At 33.4% G+C, this 26,250-nt stretch overlaps 1 protein-coding gene across 1 annotated transcript; it reads left to right on the top strand.

Annotated features, from left to right (window-relative positions):
* Positions 1 to 454: 454 nt before the first annotated feature.
* On the top strand, positions 455 to 25,292 carry LOC129219134 (pyrokinin-1 receptor-like). Its single transcript, XM_054853457.1, has 3 exons — positions 455 to 1,319; positions 12,550 to 12,774; positions 25,126 to 25,292. Exons 1-3 carry the CDS (start codon positions 455 to 457, stop codon positions 25,290 to 25,292), a joined length of 1,257 nt encoding a protein of 418 aa, XP_054709432.1.
* The last annotated feature ends 958 nt before the right edge of the window (positions 25,293 to 26,250 follow it).

Below are 26,250 nucleotides of genomic sequence, written 5' to 3'. Positions count from 1 at the left end.
CCAATCTAGTACTACTTAATATCATAAAATATGGATAGTAGTGAATAAAAATCATTTGAAAAAAAAAAAAAAAAAAAAACTTAGATGATTCTAAATGAAACTTCATCAATGAAACATTGGTAGTTTGTCTCTAAACTCTAATCAAACTAGAACTGTTATTTTTAAATTGTAAAATATACCATATGTTTTATTTTTGGGTTTATTTCAAGTTTTGCAATATAGAACTTATACAAAACAGTTAAAAATTACAACAATGCAAAAGTTCCACTTTTATTGGAAACATTATCTGAACTGTACCTTCAAAGTAAACAATTTTATTTTTAGACAATTTTCTGGCAATTAAGCGATAATTTCCCCTCAAACGGTGAAGGGGTCATTAATTGCCAAATGTTATTCGATTGACAATTTGTGTGTGTGTCGTACTTTTCGTGAAAAACGGCTAAAAATTATGACAATGGAAAAGTTCAACTTTTATTGGAAGCATTACCTGAATCGAACTTTCAGAGGAAACAATGGTACATTTAATTTTTTAGATAGTGATTTCTGGCAGTTAAGCGATAATTTCACCTCAGACGAAGAAGAGATTATCCATTTACCAACTGTCATTTCCATGACAATTGTGTATGCCGTTCTTTTGGTGACCGGTACTGTGGGCAATGTGTGTACTTGTGTAGTAATCTCGCGCAACCGCTACATGCACACTGCAACAAATTACTACTTGTTCAGTTTATCTATCAGTGACTTATTGCTACTGACGTTAGGTCTCCCCCAGGAAATGTATCAACTCTGGATTCCAAGACCATACACGTTGGGCGAATCCATGTGTATCGTTCGTGGCTTTACAGCAGAGGCTTCTACTTATGCATCCATATTGACCATTACTGCTTTTACTGTGGAACGATACGTCGCCATTTGCCATCCACTCAAAGCACATGCTTTGTCCAGTCTTTCCAGAGCAGTCAAGATTACTGTTGCAATCTGGGTATTGTCAGCAGTGTGTGCAGTGCCAGTGTGTTTGCAGTTCGGTGTGATTTATGACACAACTATAAATGGCGAAGTCCTCCTCCGAACTGCAGTTTGTAGTTTGGAGCGGCCCATCCAACATGCGTTCTTGATTTCGTTCCTGTTGTTTTTTTGCGCACCTCTCGTTATGATATTCACATTGTACATTAAGATCGGCTTCAAGTTAAAAGGATCCATGATTATGGACAAACTGGTCGCTGAAAAGATGCGAAGCAGCACTACGTCTTATGGAAGTGGACATGAAAATGGAAAGTCGAACGTCAATAACAACCGGAAAGGAATCATTAAAATGCTTGGTAAGTCACTTTCCCCTGAAATTTTTGATAAGTTATGCTTTCAAGCTTTGTTTCTTAGGTAATCAGATGCTATATCGTCGCTTCAGCGCAACAGCAGGATATCTTGCTGTTGTTTCTATGATTAGATGTCTTACGGTTGTTCTGAGGCGACGATATGTTGGGTATAAAAAGAATGGAGTTTTCCTTCTGAAATGAAACCCAATTGTAAGAAAAATAATTCAGTAAACTTCTTCCAAATATTTGTAAGATTTTACATCAATAGGCAGTGGCGTATTCACAGGTTTGGAGACTCGTTGTAATGCATTTTTGCGGGACCCGCATAGATGAACAGACTCAAAGTGGTGTCTGTGGCTTTTCGAATACTCTTCAAGACACCTATGTTGTCGAGCCCTCGTAATTGCGACATGGTAAATCCACCACTGACACTATGCCATGACTTTTGAGATGTAAATGGGAATGGAATTTCTTCAATGCTACCTTTTTCAGAGAATGGTTACTTCAGATCTTGATGTATCAAACATTTTCGGCAAACTTTTATCTGAAAGAAATTGTTGCTGACTTTCCTCTTTAAACAAATATCGTTCACACATAATTAACACACTGTATATCACTAGATCTCGGAAAGACTTAGCGAAGAAAAGAAGATCCAACAGAAACACTTACCTTATTATTACAAAAATAAATGAAATAAAATCGAAAACAGTTCAAGTAGCTTTTCATACAGATAAGAAGTACTCTAAACTAAAAATTTCCTCCTTGGTTTTTTAAAATTAAAAATGGCATCCCTAATAAGTATAATTCTAAATTTTTGCTCATCGGGAGAAAATTTGATGAGTAATAATCACTTTATTTCGTTACAGATATATTTTGTTTTCGCCAACAATGTGTCGAAATCAATTATATTATTTCTCCTTTACGTAGACTTTCACTTAAACCAACCTGACAACCCTTAGGCTTTCGTTTAAATTCACCCTTCATATCACTATAGAGGCATGGATTAAGGTAAGCTAAATTAATTCGGTACCAACAGCTAGTGACAATCTGATTTGTTAGTAGAATTTGATTCGCTAATTCTATTGATCTTGTGAGCACACGTGAAGCGAGATTTAATGATTTTAAAGGAATACAGTTAGGGTAGGTTGGGGTAATTATGATTACGGGGTTTACTTGTGAACATCGCCAATCTCTTTAAAAATCTTGTCTAGGGTAACAATCTAAAAAAAAAAAAAATGTTTTAGCAAGGTGCATATTTTATTTGAGGAACCTTTAAACAGTTTTTAGATTAAAAAAAAATATCGAATGAGTATTCAAGCAATTCTAAAAGACTGTACAAATTACAGAGAAACAGATTTGGGATAGGTTAATTCAAAGTGATATCGGTCCTCAAAATAATCATAAGGGTAATTGGAAATCTGTTTATTTCTAATGCCGAGGATGTCAACAAATTATAACACCACTTGAGTTTACATTGAAATTAACGATGATCCCCCCCCCAAAAGGGGCAAAAGACCCCTTTAGAAAACAACCGAATACAACCAAAAGGGGAATTGCACAATTAGACCCCACTGGGAGTCTACGTACCAAATTTCAACTTTCTAGGACATGCCGTTCTTGAGTTATGCAACATACATACGCACGTATGCACATACGCACATACATACGTACCTATAGACGTCACGAGAAAACTCGTTGTAATTAACTCAGGAATCGTTAAAATGGATATTTCGCGTGTCTATACGTTCTTAGGCACTTATCCACGTGTGGTCGAGTCGAAAAAACCCCTCAACATTCATTCGGTGGTGAGCAAAATGGAAATTAAAGTAGATTTTTGAGTGAAGTTTTTTTCGTGAATACAATGCTTCCTTTTTTGTGAAAGGAAGTAAAAAGAAAGTAATCAAATCGGAAAAGTCTAAAAGTCAACGTAAAGAGAAAAAAAAAAAAAAAAAAAAAGGATGGAAAAAAAAGAGTCTGAAGCACTAAATTAAAAGAACGGAGTAAAGAGATTCTTAGATCATCTTTTAAGGTAGACACCACTGAAACTGATACTAACGACAGAACACAAAGTGACCTGGAATCAGAAGATCTAGAAAAATGGAATTATCTGATGTTAACAAAAGTATTAACCTGAATCTTATGATAGTTTAGGTAATTTGAAGGTAGGTTACAGGGAAAAACCAAAGCACTAATGGTCATAACTGCTTCATCAAAACACATTCAGATAGAAATTACACCAAAAACACGTAATTATAATTCTCCTACATGCGCACAGAAACACCCCAAATTTCATTTTTTTGCAAATTTTGGTGAGGCAATTAAAACACCTTTAATAACCTAAATAAATATAACTTTGAAGGTTTTTTTTCCCTGTGACCTTAAAAAGTTAAAAAATCACCATAATCTATTAAAAAATTTATCTTAATTTTCTTGAGGAGAAGAAAAAAAATTCAAAATGGAAGAAGTCAGAAATGGTCATAATTACTTCCTGCCTTAATACATTCTGTTTCGTACCCAACAAATTACGCTCAAGCTGCATCAATTAAAATAATAAAAACAGCTGATCAAATTCGAAAATAAATAAATAAATAAATAAAAATAAATAAATAAAAATAATTAAATAAAAATAAATAAATAAAATAAAAATATAAACGAATTTTGTTGAGTTTTATCTGTTCCAGTTGACTATTGTATTTATTTTCTTGACTTATCATCGCCTGTGTGTATGATTAACCAAAACCTCGCCAAAATAGTAATTTTTTCATGTAGCAAAAATTTGTTAAAGTGATCTTTCAGAATAAAGAATTTTTGGTTTAAAAATACAAACATTTTTCTGTGGTTGTAGTGAAAGTAATTTTCATAAGGAGAAAAACCTATCAATGTAGAATAAATTTCTTTGAAAAATTCGGAAAAAGTTTTGTTACTAAAGGAGAAAAGACTATATTTTCAAAAGCGATTTAATATAAAACTACTTAGTCTTTAACCTTTAAGCTAACGGTTTCAACCTAACTGAATCATTTTTCAAGATCTCCAGTTTCAAGAAAAGATGAGTCTATTTTTGAGCTAGTCATTCAGCCAAAGAATACCGACAGTTTTGTAAATTCATATGTAAATTTCAAAGTCTCATTAAATATTTCTTTTAAGTCTAAAATTTAAGTATTACTCTAAAAATCTGTTCATTCGGGTTCTTTTGAAGTGGAGTTTCTGGATACATTTAGAAAACGAAAATATTTCGTGCTTTAATTTCTCTCTAACTCTAAAATATTTTCCACTCATCAGTATCAAGACTCATCTGTGAGGGTTTTTTTTTTTTAAAAACAGTCCCACTTTTTTTGTTCGTTTTCATATCAATTTCTTTTTAACTTCAAGAAAAAGCTACAGTTTACATGGTTATTAAGAGAAATGGTACTCAAGTACTGGTGTTTGACATGGGAAAATATAAGAACGAAAAAGCGGAAATAAAGTTAAAAATTGACATCAGATAAGAACAAGAGGCTCCGTCCAGAACTAAACGAGCCTACTTTCCTGTTTTTTCAATATCGACTTCCTAGTATTTGATCAACATTCTCAAAATTATAGCTAAAATTGCAAATTATTTCAAACATAATTTTAACCTGATTTCTAGATATAAAATATGCCTCGCTCATCTAAAGAAATAGATGCGTAAAAATAAATAGACGAACAAATAAAGTAGTAGTACTTTAAAAAAAAGTAGATAATGTATTATTTTCCATTAAAAACATCTTGAATGGCTCTCAATAAAAAGAATTAAAAGTAATAAGCTCATTAAAATAAATACATTATGTCAAAAAAAAAAAATTGTTTGTTTTTCCCGTGTGCCAAAAATAATTAAAAAAAAGAATAAATGTACTTTCAAAAAATAAAAAAGCTACAATAAAATGGCAACTTAAAGAAATAATTTTCATTATCAAAAAAAAAATCTGCTCTTACCTTTATGTTAAAACATGATTCAAAACATGAATGATCCAAAAACTGAATACATAAATTAAAACTTCAGATTGAAAATAAAAATAAATCATATTAACAATAATTATTTCATAGTAAAGACAATGTCTGCGGAGTCGGAGTCAATCTTACTTTGGGGTTAAGGGTTTCAGCCGAAGTCGAAGATTTTAGATTCAAGGACTCGGAGTCGAAATTGGTCACTTTCCCTCAAGTCTGCAGCCCTGCCATTGTGGAGTCGGACTTATTTTAGGACAAAGAAGTCGGAGTCGAAGACTTTAAAATTCCAATGTCAGTTGGATATAATTAGTCGATGTCAGTCATTTTCCCTCCGTTTCTAAATTTTTGCCGAGCCAAAACCGGAGTCGGAGAGTAGGAACCCGACTAATTTTGGGGTACAGGAGTCGGAGTAGGAGGCAATAAAAAATTAGGAGTCGGAGTCGGGAGTTGGTCATCAAGAGCTATTTCCAACAAAATTTGCGTGAAGCAAATCCGCCTTTAAGTTCGGGATCTAGATTGACTTTTACTTTCTCCGTAGGCGCTAATATTAAGGGATTAGAACAGTTCAAACCTGAACGAGAAATTGTTCAAATCTAAGTGATATTTTATATACATGCTGTTCATCAAGAGCTTTTTCTAACAAAGTTTGTTTGAAGCAAATTCGCCTCTAAGTTTAATATTTATATTTGCCTCGAATTTCCTCGTAGGTGCCAATGTTAAGTTTTTTGAACTGTTCAAAATTGATTGAAAAACTGTTTCAATCAAAAAGTGAAACATGAGAATGAGGTGTCCTTGCACAGATCTTTCGAACAAAAAATAGTTGGTTCGAATCAGGATACTTCAAAAGTTATTAGGGGTCGACAGACAGACCGACAGATATATTTTCCCCATCTCGAAACCCTACTTTCCGATTAGTAATTTTTCGATATTTATTTAATTACTAGCTACGTCGCCCGGCTTTGCACGGTCCATCTCGAAAATAAAAGTTACGTCAAATGACGCGTGTTCAACAATCAGGTTTGAACAAAAAAAAAAAAAAAAAGTAAAATTTTGCGGCGGATTTCGGAAAAATAACCAAAAAGTAAACATTTTAAATCCCCCGATTACAGGAGAAGCCTTTAAAACAAAACCCAGAATTTGCTCATATTCGAGAAAAAAAAAAAAAAAAAAAAAAAAAAGGCAACAGATCTTTGTCTCAATGATTTTCTTCACGCATAAATTTTAACAAAAGTATTCTTGCGGAAAGTTGAAATGAAGCACTGAATAATAATTTGAATGGAGGAAAACCTTCGAAAAATAGGTATTTCATGTCGAAATCTAAGTGTCATAATTAATATATAGTTTTTAATCGATATATCTCCGCTGATTATTATCGGAGGATTATGTTAAGTAGCCGAACATAAATAGTGGAAGATTACGAATCCATCGATACCTGGTTTGATGATCAGTTCACTGTCGTTTGGGAGATGAAACTTGGACATAAATGACTATATAGATACATAGTTACATATATATAGGTACATACATAGATATACGCTCAGTTTTTAATTATTTAAGATTTTATTTATTTTTGACCTTTTTTTGGCTTTTCGTGATATTTTTAAGATGCAATAAGCATTCATTCATACGTTTTTCCTTTTTTTCTGACTTTTACGGGGAAAGTAGGCTAAAAAGGCGATCGACACTTGTTTTTTTTTGTGTATAGAATCATAAATTGCAGTGGCGGCTCGTGGGAGGGGCCAGAGGGGGCCCGGGCCCCCTCACTTTTTTGAGGAAAATAATTTATAACTTTTATTAATCCCCCCCCTTTTTTGTGTGTACCTGCTTGAAATTAAAAAAAAAGGATTGTACCGCAATATCCTGCGTATAATCTGCGGATTATCTGCTAAAAAGTTTAACAAAAATAATAAGGTGCGATATTTGCAGCAGGTTTTACAGAGTTTTCCTGCGTGTATGTTGTTTATTTTATACTTGAATGCTCTTCTTACGCGATTCAGGCTATGTAAAATAAACAACATACAGTAAAAAGAAGCCTTCATTTGCACAAGATTTGACCGTTTGTTCCTTTTTTGACTCTTTGTCTTCAAGTAATTAGAGCGTTAGAATGACAATTTAGAGAAGAAATCATAAATTTTTTACATTATTTTTTTTAGTTTTGAATATGCCTTAAAAGTTATTACTTCTTCACGTTTTTAATTTAGTTGCTAAAACTGTATGTTAAATCAAAACGTATCTGAGAAACACAATAGGGCAGAAGAGATTTTAATTCGAAAAAAATAATGATGTTAGGGTAAATCTCAATTTCTTTTAAAAAGAAATCTTTGAATTAAAAATGTTCAATAGTTACAGCAAAAACATTACGAAACATCTCAACTTTCATTTGAAGATCTTCAATTTCGCAAAATTTCCAGGGAAAGTCTCCGAATATCTTACAACATCGCTTAAAATGGCGTTCAAAAATCGCTTAAAATTGCTTTTTTGAAGCTTCAACTTCGAAAGATTGCTGTCCCTTATGTTACCAAATATGGTCCTACAATCGCGTTTTTAAGACTTCATTATCAGAAAATGTTCGGGCAAGGGCCCCCGAACCGCCTTCCTGTAATATCATCAAAAAATAGGTTTTTTAAACAGCCACTTAAGAAAAATTGAAGTGGAATAGTCTTTGAACCCCTCGTCATAATATCATAGAATATTATGCTTAAGCTTTTAAGACTTCAATTTTGAAAAAAAAAAAAGAAAAAGGAAAGAAAAAAAAATCAGGGGAGAACAGCAGAACCCCTCCCGTAAAAATCTTCAAAGTTTGTCTACAGTTGAGTTTTTGGAACAGCAATTTCAAAGAATTGAAAGGGGCAGAAGTAATTGATTTCTATTTATTAAAAAAAAAAAAAAAACGATCGAGGAGAGTCCCGGAGCTCCATCCCTTACTTTACCGTCAATAAATATGGCCTATAACCGCGTTTGAAGACTTCAACTTCTGCAAATTTCCGCGGAGCCCCCTGTACCGTTTTTTCCACATACAACACCAAAGTCCATCTAAAATTGCGTTTTTGAAACTACAAGTTTCAAAATTGAGAGATTTGATGATAAGCAAATCATATCAATCAAATTGATGAGATTTTTTTCCTACTATGCCTCCCCCCCCTTAAAAATTATTTTCTAGTGTGTTGTGTTGTATGTACGTATGTGTATATATCGTTACAAGATTATTTTTTTATTCAAAAAATATCTTCCCATTGTTACACAGAAATTATTACCTGTTTTGAATTACTGCTCATGTAGTTTTAAAGAAAATGTGACAAGTTATCAGTAATTTGAAGGAGATAAAAAGATAACTTTTTTTTCTTTCTTTGTCTGCATAAAAATTCTGAATCTCGCCCATGTTCGCCGGCAGATTCATATGCAGAAGGGTACACCCGCATGTAAATCACTAAGATTTTTAAAAATGGTTTTTAATTTATTTATTTTTAGCTTTTTTTGAAATTTAGCTTATCTATTATTTTATTTATTTTTAAGTGAATACTGTGATGTAGTTACGTCTTTGTTAAAGTTAATTAATCTATAATTTTTACATATTCCTGCGATCACTAGCGATCACTATTTTTGCACTTTTGTAATTTGGTCTTGTTTAAAATAAAATAAATTTTACTCATTCAAAATAATTAATTATTAAAGATTAAAAATAACATTACTATTAAAACTATTAGATTAATATTGCTTTTTCAATTTTTTTTATTTATTTTGAAAAGCCAGGGGGTGAAAGTGCCTGCCTTGCAGTCCCTTGCCGGTGCTGCAAGGGACACATACTGCAGCGTCAAGGGGAGAAAGTGCACCATCCAGCCGGCAATCATGGACATAAACATGAGATTAATATTTTTCGTGATTTACTTTCAATTTTATTAATTTAACACAAAAAATAATTTAAGAAAGTTTTAATATTAAAAAAAATATTTTTTAAAAAAATTCTAAAAAACAAAAACAAAAACAAAAACGGGAGGGGGTGCGAATGCACCCATGATCTGGCCCCCTCACTTTTTCAAGGCACGAGCCGCCACTGCATATAAAATGTTAATGCATTTATTTTTCTAGACAACATGGGGAAAGTGAGAAAGAAAAAATAATCACAATTCTCAAGTTTTGTTGATAGCAAAGCAGAATCAAAAGGAAAAATTGAAAATCCTTGATTTAGAATCGAGTAGGATAGAGCAGGTGATAATGGGAAAGATGAAGTCCTCTGACACCCTTGCTGTGTGAGACCAAGCATTTTCCTGTTAAAAATGGATTCTCAGAGCTCTGCCATGAGTGCCGACACATATTACTAAAGCATGACACAAACATACGTACCGTTATGCTGTCATGGCGTTGTGATAAATATTAGAGGTGAACATTTATCATATGTCATTGCACCTCATAGTATTAAAGGTGCAATATTACAGCTGCAGGTCCTGTGTACCGCTGAAAACAAAGTCAAGATTAGAGCTTTCACATTGTTGCCTCCCTTTGTAGCTGTGTCGAGTTCGACGATATTAGACTGCAGCTAAATGGATCTAGATCGTCTTTAGCGATAATTTTAATTTAATTTGCGATAATAATGAGACTTGTGTACATTTATGGAGGCCTCGTTGTTAATACTCAAATAGTGCATTCGGTTCAAGCGGCACATTGCACCCACAGTTCAGGTGATGTTTTGAGCTGCTAGGGTATACGAAACAATGGTCACCTCTCATATTTATCTACAGTACCGTAACAGCCTAACTGTATGTTTGTTATATACTTCAGTCATATATGTGCGAAACCATTTTTCAACAGAACAACGCTCCGTCACACACTGCAAAGGTTATCAGGGGATTTCCTCTTCCACATTATCATCTTTTCCGGCCTGTCTGATCCCCTGATTTGTCACAGATCGAGGGAGCACATCTCTGATCAATTTGGACGGGCAACGAGTTTGATCGAATTAGTGGTGCCTGTACAGTAAATGTAGAATGAGATTGCTCAAGACACCCTACCATACTTTTAAGCCTCAATCCTTGTCAGTATCACCTCGTGCATTCATCTAAAGGTGTCCCAACACGTAGGCTTGCCAGGCGTCCTGGTTTGACTGGGACAGTTCCGGTTTTCAGACAAAATCCCGGTTAGGGGATTTAAGCAAAATTGTCGCTTAAAACTGGAATAAACTAGTAGTTAATGGCTAATTAATTAATTTGATTATAAAACATTGCATTGTCATCGGGTCTGAGGTCACATACCAAAATTCTAAAGAATCCGTTCGCAGGAAGTGAAAATTCAGTTGCAAAATTCCGTTTGACATATACATACAGGTGAAGCAAATAAAAACGTGTTAATAATAAAAAGTGATATCTTTTTATAAGAGCATGTGACGTTCCTATTGTAAGTTTAGAATTTTTAAAATCTTACCCAGCACAATAAAAATTCATCTTCACAAGTATTTGTGAACATAAAATATACGCAAAAAAACCCATTCAGGATAACATTTTTCGTAAATGTACCGATAGATATATTTTCAGTGGAAATTCACTGTCGGGGTCGAAGTTCTTTCAAATATGCTGCAAAGAAAACAAGTTTGATCTTATGTTGACTCCTGCGTCAAATATTTTGTATGGAAATGAAAATATTTTCCTCCAGAATGCTCTTGAAATGGCTCGAGCCTCGTATTTCTCGAAAACTACCTTCCGAGAAAACATCAAAAGGATTTCCAATTTTTCTTTGTATACCCAATTTGAATAAATAAATTTGAGCATCAGCGTAATACACAACGGTAATAAGAGTCAATAATTTTAGTAAATATATTTTTATTCGTGGAAAATAACTTCGTGTTTTCACAAAATACGTCGTGGAATAGGTAGAAGTTAATATTTCAAGCAAGCAATTTTAAAAGGTTCATGTTTTAAAGAGAGAAGAAGTGTTATAAAATTTATACTTTCTGCCTTTCCAAGCGCAATGAATCTTTAATAATACCCCTTCTGTCCCAAATTGGTCGCTACACATAGGTAGAAAGTGTTGTCTCAAATTGCTACATATGAATACTTTTAGGCTAAATATAGAAACTGATGATTTCATGATTTTAGATAAACGGTTTTAAGATATTTCAAGGTACTATGTTATCAATCAACAGCATTTACTTTAACACATTTCCTCCTTCAGATCAGAACCAAACTACTTTATTTCGATTCGCACTGTTTTATCACGTCCCATTGTGTAAAGAGTCTTCACCAGTAATTGCACCAAATATTTAATCAGTACCAAATTACCTTCAAAAATCCAGGATTTGTACTCTTAAGTCACGTCCCATTTCGTAAGGATTCATCCACATAGTAATTGCATCAAACATTTCCTCCTTAAATCAGTACCAAACTACATTCGAAAATACAGCACTCGCACCCTTAAGTCACGTCCCGTTTTGTAAGGACTCTTAGATCAGTAATTGCATCAAGCGTTTCATCCTTAAATCAGTACCAAATTAGCTTCAAAACTCTAGGATTCGCACTCTTACGTAACGTCCCATTTCGTAAGGACTCTTTTACCAGTAATTGCACCTAACATTTCCTCTTAAAATCAGTACCAAAATAATTTCAAAAATCCAGGATTCGCGCTCTTTAGTTCCGTCCTATTTTATAATGGAATCTCCCACTAGTAATTGCACCAAGCATTTTCTCCGTAAATCAGTACCAAATTAGTTTCAAAAATCCAGGATTCGTACTCTTAAATCATGTCCCATTTTGTAAGGACCTCTAGACCAGTAATTGCATAAAGTATTTTATCTTTAAATCAGTACCAAATTACTTTTAAAAATCCAGGATTAGCACTCTTAAGTCACGCCCTATTTCGCAAGGACTCTTCCACCAGAAATTGCATAAAACTATCTTCTACCTTATGAATCGTGAATGCATCTGAAAACAAACTTATATAGAATATTAGTGGTAGAGTCTTTACGAAATGGGAAATGGTTTAAGAGTACCTGAACTCTGGACTTTAGAAACTAATTTAATACCTACTCATTTAAGGAAGGAGTGCTTGGAAAATAAATGCTGTTAATTGCTAACGTAGTACCCTGAAATATGTAAAAAATATTAACACTAAATCATAAAATACTGTTAAATGCTAACGTAGTACCCTGAAATATGTAAAAAATATTAACACTAAATCATAAAATCCCCAGTATCAGGGTGCAAAAGTTGCAAATGTAACTATTTATTTGGGAGAAAGGGAGTATTTCAATTGCATTTCTGGAATAATTGATATTTTCTATTCCCAGTTGCTGTGGTGGTATCCTTCTTCTTGTGCTGGTTGCCGTTCCACGTACAGCGACTGATGGCAACGTACGTCGTACACCCTACCCCATTCTTCAATCTGGCGTACACAGTCGTCACATACCTGTCAGGCATAACTTACTACGTCAGCGCCACTCTCAACCCCATACTCTACCAGTTGATGTCTCTCAAGTTCCAGCAAGCATTCAAAGACACCTTTGGATCTTTCAGTCAATGTCTCAGAGGAGAAAGAAGCTTAAAAAGCGAACTGAAAATGCCGAATCCATCGTTGGAATTGACCAGAGCCAACACCAGGCTCAACCAAGGTTTTGGATTACAGCGCGGAATTTTATCTCAAATTTAGAGTATGTGGTGAAGAGGGACATCAGTTTGGGTATAACCGCTATTTTGCTCACCCACAAAACTCTCTTTAAATCATTAAAAAAGAAGAAAAAGATTAAAAGTGATCAATATGTGCAACATGTTTGCGAGACAGTTTTCGTCATTAAAGGACACAAACATTAGAAAATTGTAGCATTGTAAATATTCAAAATTGTAAATGAATTTGAAATTGTAAGATAAAAACTGCCCGTATTCATCTAATATAAGCTTGTTTCTGAATACTCCAAGTTCATATCTTACAGAAAATCACATCAATTTATAAAATTTCTCTATGACTAATAAATGATCTTGTGATATACTCTCCAGAAAATTCCGAACTTTGTTTTCAATTTAAACATTTAGTAATCATTCAACTTATTTATACAATTAATTACATATTTCACTGCAATGTTTAAAACAAGTAACTAAGCGATAAGAAAGGTAGAGTTAAGGTGGTTTTCATTCTATACCAGGGGTTTTCAACCTTAAGGCTCGGCGCCCCCTTTTAATCAGTGATGTGAGGTACCCCTTCCATATGTGGTCAATGTAGGTAGTACAATCGGAAATTGAAACTAAAGCTCATTCTTAAATGAAAGTATAGATTAGATCAAGAACAAAGTTTAACATTAATGCAACAAATAACTTTATTTTGAACTTGTTATTAGAACAAATACAATAAAAAAAATCTGGACATAAAATAGCTTCTTGAGAATAAGAATGTCAAATACAGTAAAAGCTGTCAGGTTGATAACCCTTGTAAATTGACAACCTGTCTAAGTTGACCGCTTTTGTCAGGTACAGAATTAGACCTTTATTATATAAGATCAACCTCTTTTAAGTTGACCAACTGTAAGTTGATCGATAAAGTACTTCACCGTAAGTTATCAACTTGCACAGGATTCACTATGTTTGTTTTTGAACAGAGTTTCTTAAGGGTAAAAATATGAACAGTTTGTTTTCGAATACTGTTTTTCGAGAATAAAAATATTAGATATGTTTTTTGAATGAAGTCTCCAGAGAATAAATATACTACATATTTGTTTTCGAATAGAGTTTTTTGAGGGTGAAAATATAAGCAATTTTTTTTGAATAGTGTTTCTCAAGACTAAAAATATTAGATATGCATTTTGGATAAAGTCTCTAGAGAATAAAAATATTACATATTTGTTTTAAATAGAGTTTCTTGAAAATTAAAAAAATAATTAAATAAAATTCACTTTCGGAATTTATGTTGGATTGAGCGGTTAAGTTCGAAGCTCTAACGCTACCGGTCGCTAAAATGACATTGCATCTGTGGGTTAAAATAGGGGACTTAAAGGAAAGGGTCACTCTAATGAGGGGAGGAGTCGTTCTATAGAGTCGACTGTACTTGGAGTGAAGAAAGAACATAATTAATATTTCAAAACAGAAATGATGAGCATATTACCGTCTACGTCTTCTCAGCTGTAATCTAAACTCTAAGCCATACTGTAAGAGAACATTTGTGTCGAATGCTTCGCGGAATTAAAACGCATGCTATTGAATTTAAATTATGTAATTAACGTGGAATTTGAGAATCACCCCAAACACGGTATTCTAGAAGCCTTAAATTACCTAATGTTTATCCTTAAAGGCAACATGATCAATCCATTAATTCAATGAAGAGAGCAGCTGCGATTTTACCAACAGTAATTGGAAGAGGTACCGTAATTGATTGCAATTAACGTATTTCAATGCATTTTATTGTACGTTCAAAATAATTTAACAGAAATCGGAACCGATATTATCAATTCAAGATTAATCAGCTAAGGGGATTATAAGTAAGAAGTGTTAAGCGAAGTATTTCACTTTCTGTTAAAAGTATATCGGATCGATATCGAAAGATATTTAAAGATATTGGAATAACCTATTCGCATACTACGAAATAGCCAAATAATTCGGGGAATAGTAATCCATTTTCTGTGAAAGGAAGAGGAAAAATATTGCCTTCTAGATGATGGTTTTGGGTGACGACTGCGTATCGTTTCGGGAAGAGTAGGTACAGTGAGACACAAAAGTTCAATAACATTTTTTTCATTATTAAAAAACACAGAAATCAGTTTCTTTCAAATGGTACAATGTGTATCTCTATAATAGGCATTATAAAAGTGAAGCTAGAAAAACTAGGATCCACACAAACAAAACAATAAATAAAATGGTATGCAATTTTGTCTCACTGTTCTTCCTGTAAGTGGGAACAGTGAGACACCTTTTTTTTTGAATTAGCAAACCTAAGCCCTAAATTTACCTGGAAAAATATGAATCATTGCTGCCATTTGGTTTTGGTGTGAGCTGTTACCTTTGACAAAGTAAATTTCACGTCGTCTTGACACACAGTAGTGACATCTACCGCGTATTTGTTTGGGACTGAGATAGAATGATTCAGATGATTTTGGATTAGTAAGTTGGCTTAAAGTGCCATCTTGTGATATACCATTTGATAAAGATGGAATGCTTTCACTGTGATCTTTGTCTAGCACTAGTAAATCACCCTTTCTTTACTATCTGTTTCAGAAATTCTCCAAAATAGCATACCTGATTTAGTTTTCTCTGGGCATGTTGAAATTATGAAACGTGTAAATAAATATTTATTACGTTTAGCATATTGCAATGAAATGATAGAAAAATAATAGTTTTGGTATAAAAAGTATGAAATGGAGATATTTGTGTGACATTACATAGCTATAAAAGTCATAATTCCATTCAATCATCCTTATTTTGTTGTTACAGGGCTTTCAAAGTTATTTTATTATTATTTGCATCAACGGGGCTAGTTGTATATTAAATTTAGTTCAATGTACAATTTCTTCACTTTTAATATGAAAATTCCATGTGAACAGTGAGCAACTAAATAATGGTGTCTCACTGTTTCTGTCTCCATATTCCTCCATTGCAAAATATAAACTCTGTAGCTGCCGCTCTCAAACAGAGAAAATTATCTTCATTCTGCTGCTAAAATGAACGCTAATGTAATTAATGATACCAATCTGTAAAGGTTATGTTTAGAAACAATCAGGGTTCGCCGATATATATCACGATATATATCCGATATTTATTTTGAAAATATCATGATATTTTGATATTTTCGATATTTATTTTTTCAACTTCAGTATTTTCAATATAAGAATTTTTATTAAATATAGTAATATTGTTTATTTACTATTAAAAATAACCAAAAAATTATGTACTATATTTTTGTGATGTATTAATACATCATTAATATAGCAAAGTAATATAATATGCCTTTTTATTTTGTATTCATAAACATATTCGTAATGTAACAATTTTAATTCATATTTAAAGTGCCTAATTAAATATTAAACATTACTCAGAAAAAAAAGAAAATGTCTTATGACTGCAGGGACTAAATGCGTATTTCTTATTTCTGAATCATATAACTAAAAGTAGTTAACAGAAGAAAAAAATAAAACAGCTTATGCTATATTAACTCCATTAAAATTGTTAAAAATGTAAAATGAAATATTAGATAAAAGTAATGAAAGAAGCCTTAATTTTAACATTGTAATAATAATATAGGAAAATAAAGATTGATTTAAGAATGCTTTTACTATTTTGCCGACTTTAGTTTGTGCTAATTGAAAATATCGGATATATATCAAAATATCCGATATGCATCAAAATATCGGGTATTTTCGATATTTTTGAAAATATTATGACAATTTCGAACCCTGAAAACAATACAACAAACAGTGGAGGTGTTTTACTTCGATGGGCTCAAACTATGATGATATATATATTTTTCTTAGATGATGCTATTTCTCATTGTATGTTAACTTGACTTTTCAAAAGTTTTACCAGACTGGAAATAGCTAAACAGAAAACAAATTGCTGTTGTCTCACTATTCTCCCTGTCTCACTGCATCCATTCCTCCCATACGTATTAATTTTCAACCTATATTATGGAAAGAAATTTCAATGGCAAAAGTAATTATTCTAAAATGATCAAGAATAAGCTGAACTATTTCATGGACGTAGAACGGAAATAGCATTGTCGCATGCCTCTGTTGGCGATAAAATTCGCAGGGAGAGGAGCGTCATTCAATTCATTTTTACTGGGATTTTTCATTGATTTTATTGAATGGTCTGATATCGAATGAAGTCACTCTGCTATGACGGGAGGTAAATAAATGAGGAGAAAACATGCACATTCATTTTTCTGTTTCTCATTCGAAGATCAAAATCCCTAAAAATACCATTCAAAATTTTCAAATAACCTTTAACAGCAAACAATTCCCTTAAAATTAACGAAATATCTTAGCAATTATAGCAAAAATACCAATAGAAAACAATAGGTCTCTGAAATTACAGTTGCACTAAAACATGTTTAGAGAAAGTGATACTATATATTTTCTGTAAAGTTTGAATTAGTATATGTAAAATGCTGAAAAAAACGAACAACTTTTGAAAGAAAAAATATATTGTTGCCTGATATTTTCTTCTCACAAATAATAACACAATTTACATCCTCTCTTTCATAAAATCGTAAGAGTTCAAAATTGCACTGGATTTACACTTTTTGATGTTTTGAAACGTTTGAGATCGTCTATTTTCTGGAAGAAAAAGTTTATGTCTGGAGAACTTTTGTCATTTCACAATGTGCGCAAAATTTTCCTTATAATTTCATATATGTACAAATTAATAAGGATTGAAAGTTAAAAATTTGTTGACCCAGTAAAAGTGCTTGACTCGTGTAATAAGTTTTTGAAAAAAAAAAAAAAAAAATCCAACTTCTTTTTTAACTGTTATTTTTTTGAAATGAAATTGACCTGTCACGTGTAGTACACACTTGCGGATAAAAGCTTTAGAGTTCTCGATTCTTGCAATCTATCCTCCGATACTGTTGTGGCAAATTTATTTTGTCTATACTTTGCTTTCCTATAAATATTTTTCTAGTTTCGGTTTCAAAAATAATCCAATAGTGGGAAGTTCCACAGACGTGAGAGTTCTACATGTGACGTCAAAAGTACATTTTTAAAATATAATACGCAAGGAGTTTTTTGAATAAGGAGTTACACGTACACGTGTAATTTTTAAGGGGGGAAAAAAGGGAAAAACTTTACTTATTTTACAGGTTTTGAAATCAAATGTCACGTCCGGAATAAAATGGCTGCTCTTTCATTTAATGGCCCATGTTTTGTTTTGCTTATGCATAGCTACTTATGTCCTACTTTTATTCTGGCTGATAATAAAAGGGGGGGGGGGGAGTTAAAACTCTCATAAAAAATTCTAATATTTTCATGCTTCAAGTTTGCTATTTTTTCTTCTTTTTTAAATTTCCAATGGCAAAGCGAGTACAATAGCGTAAATAAAAAATAAAATACAAACATTAACCCTTAAGAACAGTAAAAAGTGATAAGAGTACGGAAATTTTTTTATACACAAAATTAGAAAATTGGTGATGTAAATAACGTGTATGTCAAGTTTTGGAAAAATTAAATTCGGGTATTTTGCTTAAATGGATGGAAGGTATGTGTCTATAGTCCATTAAAGATGCAAAACTACAACGATTTTCCAAATTATAATTAATTCGTTATTAAACTCAGAAATATTTTCATAATTAATGACATTGCTTGCGTTCACGGACAGCCCTATGGAAGGTCGCGAGAGGTTACTGTAGCCTTCCGAAAATTCCCTTATTCGACAAATGTTGTCTGGCGAATCGGCAAAATTGTAGACATTGCAGTATTTCAATTTTCAAATGCCCCAATGTCCGTTTTCATTAGATGTACACCCCTATTTTATTATCCGGAAAAATTTCGAGTTCTATTCGACAAATTGATAATGGGGTCGTTTCCAAAATTTTAAAAGTATTTTTTTTTCTGAAAGAGCATGTTTAAAAACACAGGATTTGATCAATTTTTAAATAAGTTGAAACAATATTTAATGTTTTTTAACAATTACTTTAATCGATGAGTAGATTCAGTTTCGTTTTTTACGCTTCTGCACATGACATCACAAGTGATGAAACGCCATTCACTGATGCCATTTGCGCAGAGAGCAATACTCAATTCGCTTTCTTACTCACATGTACTGGTCACGATATGGTTGATAGCAAAGCGTAGAACGCCATATTTAATTCGCTTCTTAATTATCATAACCTGGCAACGCGGTTGACAGCAAAGCGCAGACATTTAGCGCTGCAATGGAGTAGCGCGCCAAAATTCATCACTTGTGACGTCATAAATACCACGCCTTATTTGAAAAATCGGACATTTAAATAAATTAATTAAAAATTAAGCGTTTTGAAAGTAAAAGTTTTTTCCTAGTTCCATGTTTTTTTGTGCAATCACGATTGCTTATTGCTTTCTTTTGACCGTCCTTGATGTCTGGTTCCTTTTTTAGAATGGACCAGGGGCCTCTGCAGCACCGCCGTCCTCTGGAGGACGGAGCTGTTCCTCTGGTCCTAGCCTCCACTAGCAGCACTGTCCACCGGAATTCCCTCCTCCTAGGCGGTGGCGTCCATGTCCTGCATACACACACTCCTACATACACACACGTCTACACACAAACAAGTCCTTACACACATACACACACGTGACCACCCAGGAAGAGGGGCAGGCTTGGGAGGACATGAGCCGTTTCTAGAAACAATAAGCCTCCAATGAGTAGAGTCCTGTCGCAACTCGTGATTGCGAAAAACATAATTCGAATTCAAAGTGTCAGAGTTCAAATTAAATATATATACACACATATATATTAATATCTTATTCTTCTTCTTTTTGCTCATTCTATCAACTTCAGTGACTAAAAGTAGTACTTTTGACCGATGGAAACAACCCCATTTCTGACCTCCCAAAAATTTAAACTCGGGGCTTACATTGAATCTTCAATCAAAAAGTAATCTTGAATGTAAGTAGAAGCAAGGCAGAACAAATGTTTTCAAATCAAAATTACAGTGCATTTTTGAAACAATATGTAGAATATATTACCGCTAATAGTGTTTATAACTTACATCCACCATGATAACTAAATAACAATTTCCGTCTGTTGAGATCAGAAGACATTTATTTAAAAGCAAATCTTTTATTGAAGATGTTATAATGTACAACATGAATTTCATAGCTACTAGCTTTGTAGCTAACAAAATTAACGGCATAACCTTCTAAAAAAAACATACCAAGTTTCCTTACCTTATAAGTACAGAATATTTGCATAATTCAGAATTTTACAGTTCACGGTTTGCAGTGATACTTTTCACTTTAAATATATAAGAAAGAATATGCAAATGTGCTTTCAAATGTACGTACGAAAAACAATCAAATTAAATTCTAACACAATAAAATGTTTTTTTTTTTGGTAATATTAAGAATCTGATGTCTCAACAACATGGAAAAAGTATAATTCATAAATTATTTGTACTTGATAGTTTAAATTACCTTTTGAGTTTAGGAGACACATATGTCTCATGGTCTTTTAGAGGTAGAAAGTTCTCCCGCATTCCGGTAAAGCGCCGTCTCCTAGTAGCAATTCAGTAACGAACGTACCTTGATGGGCTTCGTCTCGGTTTATTGGATCTGCCGAATTACGGAGAGGACAGCGAGAGCTTGTAGGGATTTCGATCCGATAGAGATGCTCAGCTATGGAATTATGAGCTGTCAGAGGACGGAACTGAGCGACAGTTTGTCGTCTGGAAATCACTAGATGACCTTTAATTCTCCAACGCGTAAATTTTAGATCATCTTGGATTAGTAATTTAGAGTGTTCCAAAAATGAGTGTATCCCTCTTTTATTTTCAACATTATGTTAGTGAACGTCTGTCATGTACAGCTACCTAGAAGTGTTAAGAGTCACAAATATCGGTTGAACACTATCCATGTCGTAACACAGCTGAACTCTGCACCGTGTTCTCGCTGATGTCTTGTAACGTTTCGGGAGTCGGAGTTGTTTTGCCACAAAATATGTGCGAGAACATGGCGCAGAGTTCAGATGTGTTACGACATGGATAGTGTTAATTCCTATGTTTGTGACCCTTAAGACTTCAAGGAAACTGTGTGTACCAAAACATGCAACCACAACTACTACATTGTTGAAAATTAAGGGGGGAGGAGGGGTACGCACACTTTCGGACCACTCTGTGCACCTTTAATTCATTATAAATTTCTCTGGTATAAGGCTTTATAGAATGGAGTGAACGCAGCAGAGATCTCAATTGTAGTAGCCTTGAGCATCTTTTGCGAGGCAGTCGACTTGTTCATTCTCAAAATATGCCACAATGTCCAGGTCACTGAAGTACCTCATTTTCCTTTAGAAATTCAATATCGCAAATGTTGTTGCCAAATAATCCATACACAGTTAAAAATTCAGGAAAGTTTTAAGATAAATATTTTAAAAATGAAGTGCTTAGAGTACATGAACACTTTTCAGTAATTGTTGCCTTAAGAAGTAAGCGATTGCAGCGCCAGTAGGTACACCACGTGCCTTATGTGACGAAGCATATAACTCTCCTTCTGCTCTCCCGTCGAGCCTCTATCTGTATAGGGAGTATAGAGTCTGTTTACGAATAAAAAAATTCCAGGTTCGGACCCCGATGCTTGTATTCGTCCTTTTATACTCAACGCAGCTCTACAGCGCTCTTTTTTCTACCCTAAACTGTTACAGTAAATAAGGATTTTACTGTAAAAAGTTTAGTAAATTTTTCAACAGTATGTGTATATTAGAATCTACTCTAAATAAGCTACAACATCGGGAAACTGATTCAAAGAAAGTACACGTGTTAGATACGAACTGAAAGTCGACCACATTATCGTTACCCCGCCGGAAACTTGCCAAGCTTCTGGCAATGTGCAAAATGTTGTTCTATCCCGTTACAAGTAGTTTTTAACCCCGAAGAGATGAAAATACTATATTTGGGGCAAACCTAATCTGGCAGCATTGTGAAGACTACGGATATCTTGATCACAGCATCACGACGCTGCCAGGTAAGGTTTGCCCCAACTATAGAAAGCAAATGTTCTGCCCGGGTTCGACTAGTTATGGTGAATTCTGTCCAATGTTTAATTATTTTACTGCATTCTGTTTCTAGATTTATTTTGCTATTCTTAAATTATTTCATTCCAACTGAAGTATATACATAGGTATTTAGATGCCATTTGGAATGCTGTTTGATACTTAACGCTTTACCCCCCAGATAAAACTAGATTACTCTGTTAAACCATCGATTTCAACTCAAAAAGTATAATTTCAGATTAAGAAGTACTCAACAAAACTATTAAAGGCTATTTTACCTCGTCAAAGATATAACCTTTTTTCTTCCGTTCTACTTCATTGTATCATGCAACTAAGTACCTCGAAGAAGTAAAATAACCCCTTCAAAAATTGGAATCTAAAGAAAAAAAGAGACTTTTGGTTAGTTTAAGAATGCCAACTCCTAATCACTTCCATTTTTGAACATAATTTCTAAAAGAATGCGACGAAAAAAAAAAAAAAAAAAAAACAACTAAAGAAAGTGAAACGGCGTTGAAAGAAAATTTTCTCTCAGGACTAACAAAGGAAATTTAATAGTTAAATGATCTTTCTTTTCAAAAGAATATCTGAGAGAGAACGATCTTTTTTTTTCTCTTTTATCTTTCGTGCTCTAAATTGAATGAATTTGTTGTACTTTAAATTCTTGCTATGAAAGAAAATGTAAATCGCTTTCTATTTAAAACATACTTAGAGAAAGTAAAAAGGCTTTGAACCAAAAGTTTTTGCAAATAAAGTATTGAGGAATGACAAGGAATTGACTTGGGAAAATATATACTATGTTAATGTATATGGTAAACGGATACTGAATCTACTAAAAGAACCGGAGCAAAAATGCCGAATTAATGGAATGGATATCTTTTAGAGGTAATTGGTTTTATTTCGTTTAAAGACGAGAAAATGTACAAAGATATATTTTTTTTCTTATTGCCTAATGTTTCACATCCAGTAGCGTTTATTGCTTACTTCGTAAGTATTTTTCGTAAATTAGGTTTAGGTCAGTGTTTATAAATCTAATATTTAATCGCATCCATGTTTCGTCCAAAAATCTCCTAACTGTTGATATATCCTTCTCTTGTGCTCAAAAGTTTATCCAAATTCGAATTTTTTGTGTTTCTGAGATAGATCTAGTCATACTAAAAGTATTTCAACACTACTTCTTTGATTTAAAACGATCACTTGCAGGGCGGTAACCAGAAAAAAATTTCGGGGGGGGGGGGGGTAAAAACTTTCATGCGGAGTTTTGCGCTATTTATGCTAATGTTCAAGTCGTTAGGTTATCTATTATGAAAGTGTTTTATGCAATTAATATACATAGGAAAGACATTTGAGTTTTGGAACAATATTTTTTGGACTTTTTAAAAATATAAATGAACATTTAAATGTCAAACCGGACTTTTTCGGGGGAGGAAAAGAGGCTTTAAACCCTAAGCCCCCCCCCCTTGTATACGACCCTGATCACTTGTCAAACTTAACATTTTTAGTAAAGACCATAAAAATCCAGAAATATAAAAAAGTATGTATGTGTGAGTGTGTGTGTTTCTTATATAAATCCAGTTTACTTCGGATCTTTGCCAAGTTTGGCACTGGGGTCTTTTGATGCTCAGTGAGTGACATGGCGTGGGGGGGGGGGATATTCCTCATACAAATCTACATCGGATCTTTGCTCTTAGATTGGATCTTAGAAGTCCTTTGATGCTCAAGAATTCACATGGGAGCGGGAGGGATGGGGGAGGGGTGCCCAGAAAATTCGTAGAACGGAATGCTTATGCCTATTAATAACAATAGCTGACTAAAGTTTTGGAATTAAAAAAAAATCCAAAGAGATCTATATTTAAAGTTTGAGTCATAAAATTGCTCTTTTCTACACGCTGACGGGAAATTTTACATTATTTTTTCCCTTCTAAGCCTGATTGTTGAACATAAGTCACTTGACACACGTATATTTTCAAGGTTGACCGTGTAATGCCGGGCATCACAGCTTGTATTTACATACTGGATGTTTAACAACATTTTTATACGTAGCGTGTTAATCGCTGCACGGAGCGCACGCTCGTGTTCGATGGTCTTCAAAATTCATGAATCCGATTGGAACTAATTAATAACACTTACACGTAACTCTAACGTGCTCTTTATCAGAACAAAAAAGCGTGAACCAGGAGAGCGCTATGTTTTCTTAAAGCTTTCACCATATGAAAAATTACAGTTTTGGCTTGGAACGAAAATTGAATCATTGTTGAAGTTCACAACTTTGTAAAAGTTTAAATACTTATTTAAGTTTGCGACTATTTTTATTTCACTTCGCTTCTTATTTTTTTTCAAAATTATGTGTTGAGTTATATTTTAAAATTTATTATTAAGTAGACCCTCGTTTTACGCGGTTTCGATTATACGCGGTTTAAGATTTGACACCTTTATTTTATTTTACGCGGATGAGTTTCGGTTTTACACGGATGCGCGGCAATGCAAATAGATAAAATTCTCCCCTCTTTCAAAATCCAAACTCCTAAAGATCGCAGATTACGCGTACTCAACTGCATTGTGGCGTGCTAATAATCGAGATTGGGCCACTGGAGACATTTTATGCGATTGATTCCAGAGCTCTTTCCAGAAGTAAAGTTATTAACTCACACAGTTCAGAACTCACTGGAAGAAGAGTTTTTAGGAGTGACAAAGGAGGCCAAAACCAACGAGGATACCGATTAATCTTTAAACTGGGAGCTAATCATATTTTTTACTACAGTGAAAAGTCTGCATTCGTACAATTTGTAGCAATTCAGGAACCTTTTTGACTATGATACTTGATTTTTCCAGTAAGTGCATAAAAACTATTGAAATCTCGAAACGTAATACGGAAATACTCAGTAACATTTCAGATTTTTTTTAGTGTTCGTAGGAAATTTTGATATGTATATGTACGAGTATAAAATAGAGATAGACTAGGGTGTCATGAAAAAATTCTCATTCTTTAAAGGGTACTGCGAGTCGAAAAAGTTCGAGAAACCCTGAGCTAGTGTAATAAATAGCTTTAAAGAATATATCTATTTCCTATAAGAACTGCATGCAAAAATTTGTTGTACGTAATACATATTTTGCCCGTAATGTGTCGTGAACGTTTTGACGCATTTTTTCACGCGAACCTTAGCAATTCCTCCACCTTTCTACCATTACCTTCATATATATTCTGTTTTTAATTTCAGAAACCATGCTTGTTAGAGTAGCTTTAGAACCTCTTAGAATCAGTGCTTTTTTGGAGAACATTCTCATTTGTAAAACGGGAGCATCATTAATGCTGGTGTTCGCATTATCAATGCTTCCGTTTTGTAATGCTTTGATGTTCCCGTTGTTCAATGTGAGGGGCAAATAACTTTGTGCGTTAAATGACAGAATTTTTTTTTTTTAAAGTACTAAGCACTTTTCATAATACACTCAAAACGACAAAATAACTTTTCTGGGTCAGAAAGGACAATTTAAGAATTCCTGTAGTTTTCGAAAATTCTAAGAAAATGACACCACAAACGAAGAAAAGTGCTGCTCAAGTCATGATAAGAATTTCTCTCTTATCATTATCTAGTTTTCGATCATAACTTTGAGTGTTGAAACATGAATATTTTTCTTATTGGGAAAGATTGGTTTGAAATGACTAGAACCGCACTTTTTTTTCGTTTGTGGTGTCATTTTCTTGGAATTTTCGAAAACTACAGGAATTTTTAAATTGTCCTTTCTAACCCAGAAAAGTTATTTTGTCATTTTGAGTGCATTATGAAAAGTACTTAGTATTTTTAAAACAAATTCTGCTATTTTATCCTTTTTAGTGTAAGTGTATTTCAGAAGTAGAATAGTTTTACCTTCACGAAACTTAATCTTTTTTTTTCATATAAATGCTCGGTACTAAAAGGGAAAAACCTATATAAGTGTCTAAAACATTAAGCAGTTGGCACTAAAATTTAATACTTGTTCCTCTCTAGGATTTATGCTTGCTAATTTCATGCCTGCTTCAGAGAAGCCTTGATTTAAAATTTTCATTATGATTGCTTTTAACGACACTGTGTTTCAAGGTAACAAAATTTGTAACAATGAGTTTTAAATTACATGAAATTCGCTGTTTTCCACCCTAAATGAAATAATAATTCTATTCTAGAATTTTAATTTTTCAGTGCTAAGTTGTACCTTAAGATTAAGCAAAGTGAATCCCGAAGTCACTAAGTGGTCTAGTTGCAGAGATATAAGCAAAACCAGGCCTCAAATTTCTCCGTGACAATCAGGCCAAGTATAGTAAAAGTGCTTAAAAATCATAAAAGGTATAAAATATTTTTATATAGAAA

This window comes from Uloborus diversus, chromosome 1 (assembly GCF_026930045.1).
Source record: "Uloborus diversus isolate 005 chromosome 1, Udiv.v.3.1, whole genome shotgun sequence".
Classification (NCBI taxonomy): Eukaryota; Metazoa; Arthropoda; class Arachnida; order Araneae; family Uloboridae; genus Uloborus; species Uloborus diversus.
This window is presented reverse-complemented; position numbering and strand designations above follow the sequence as displayed.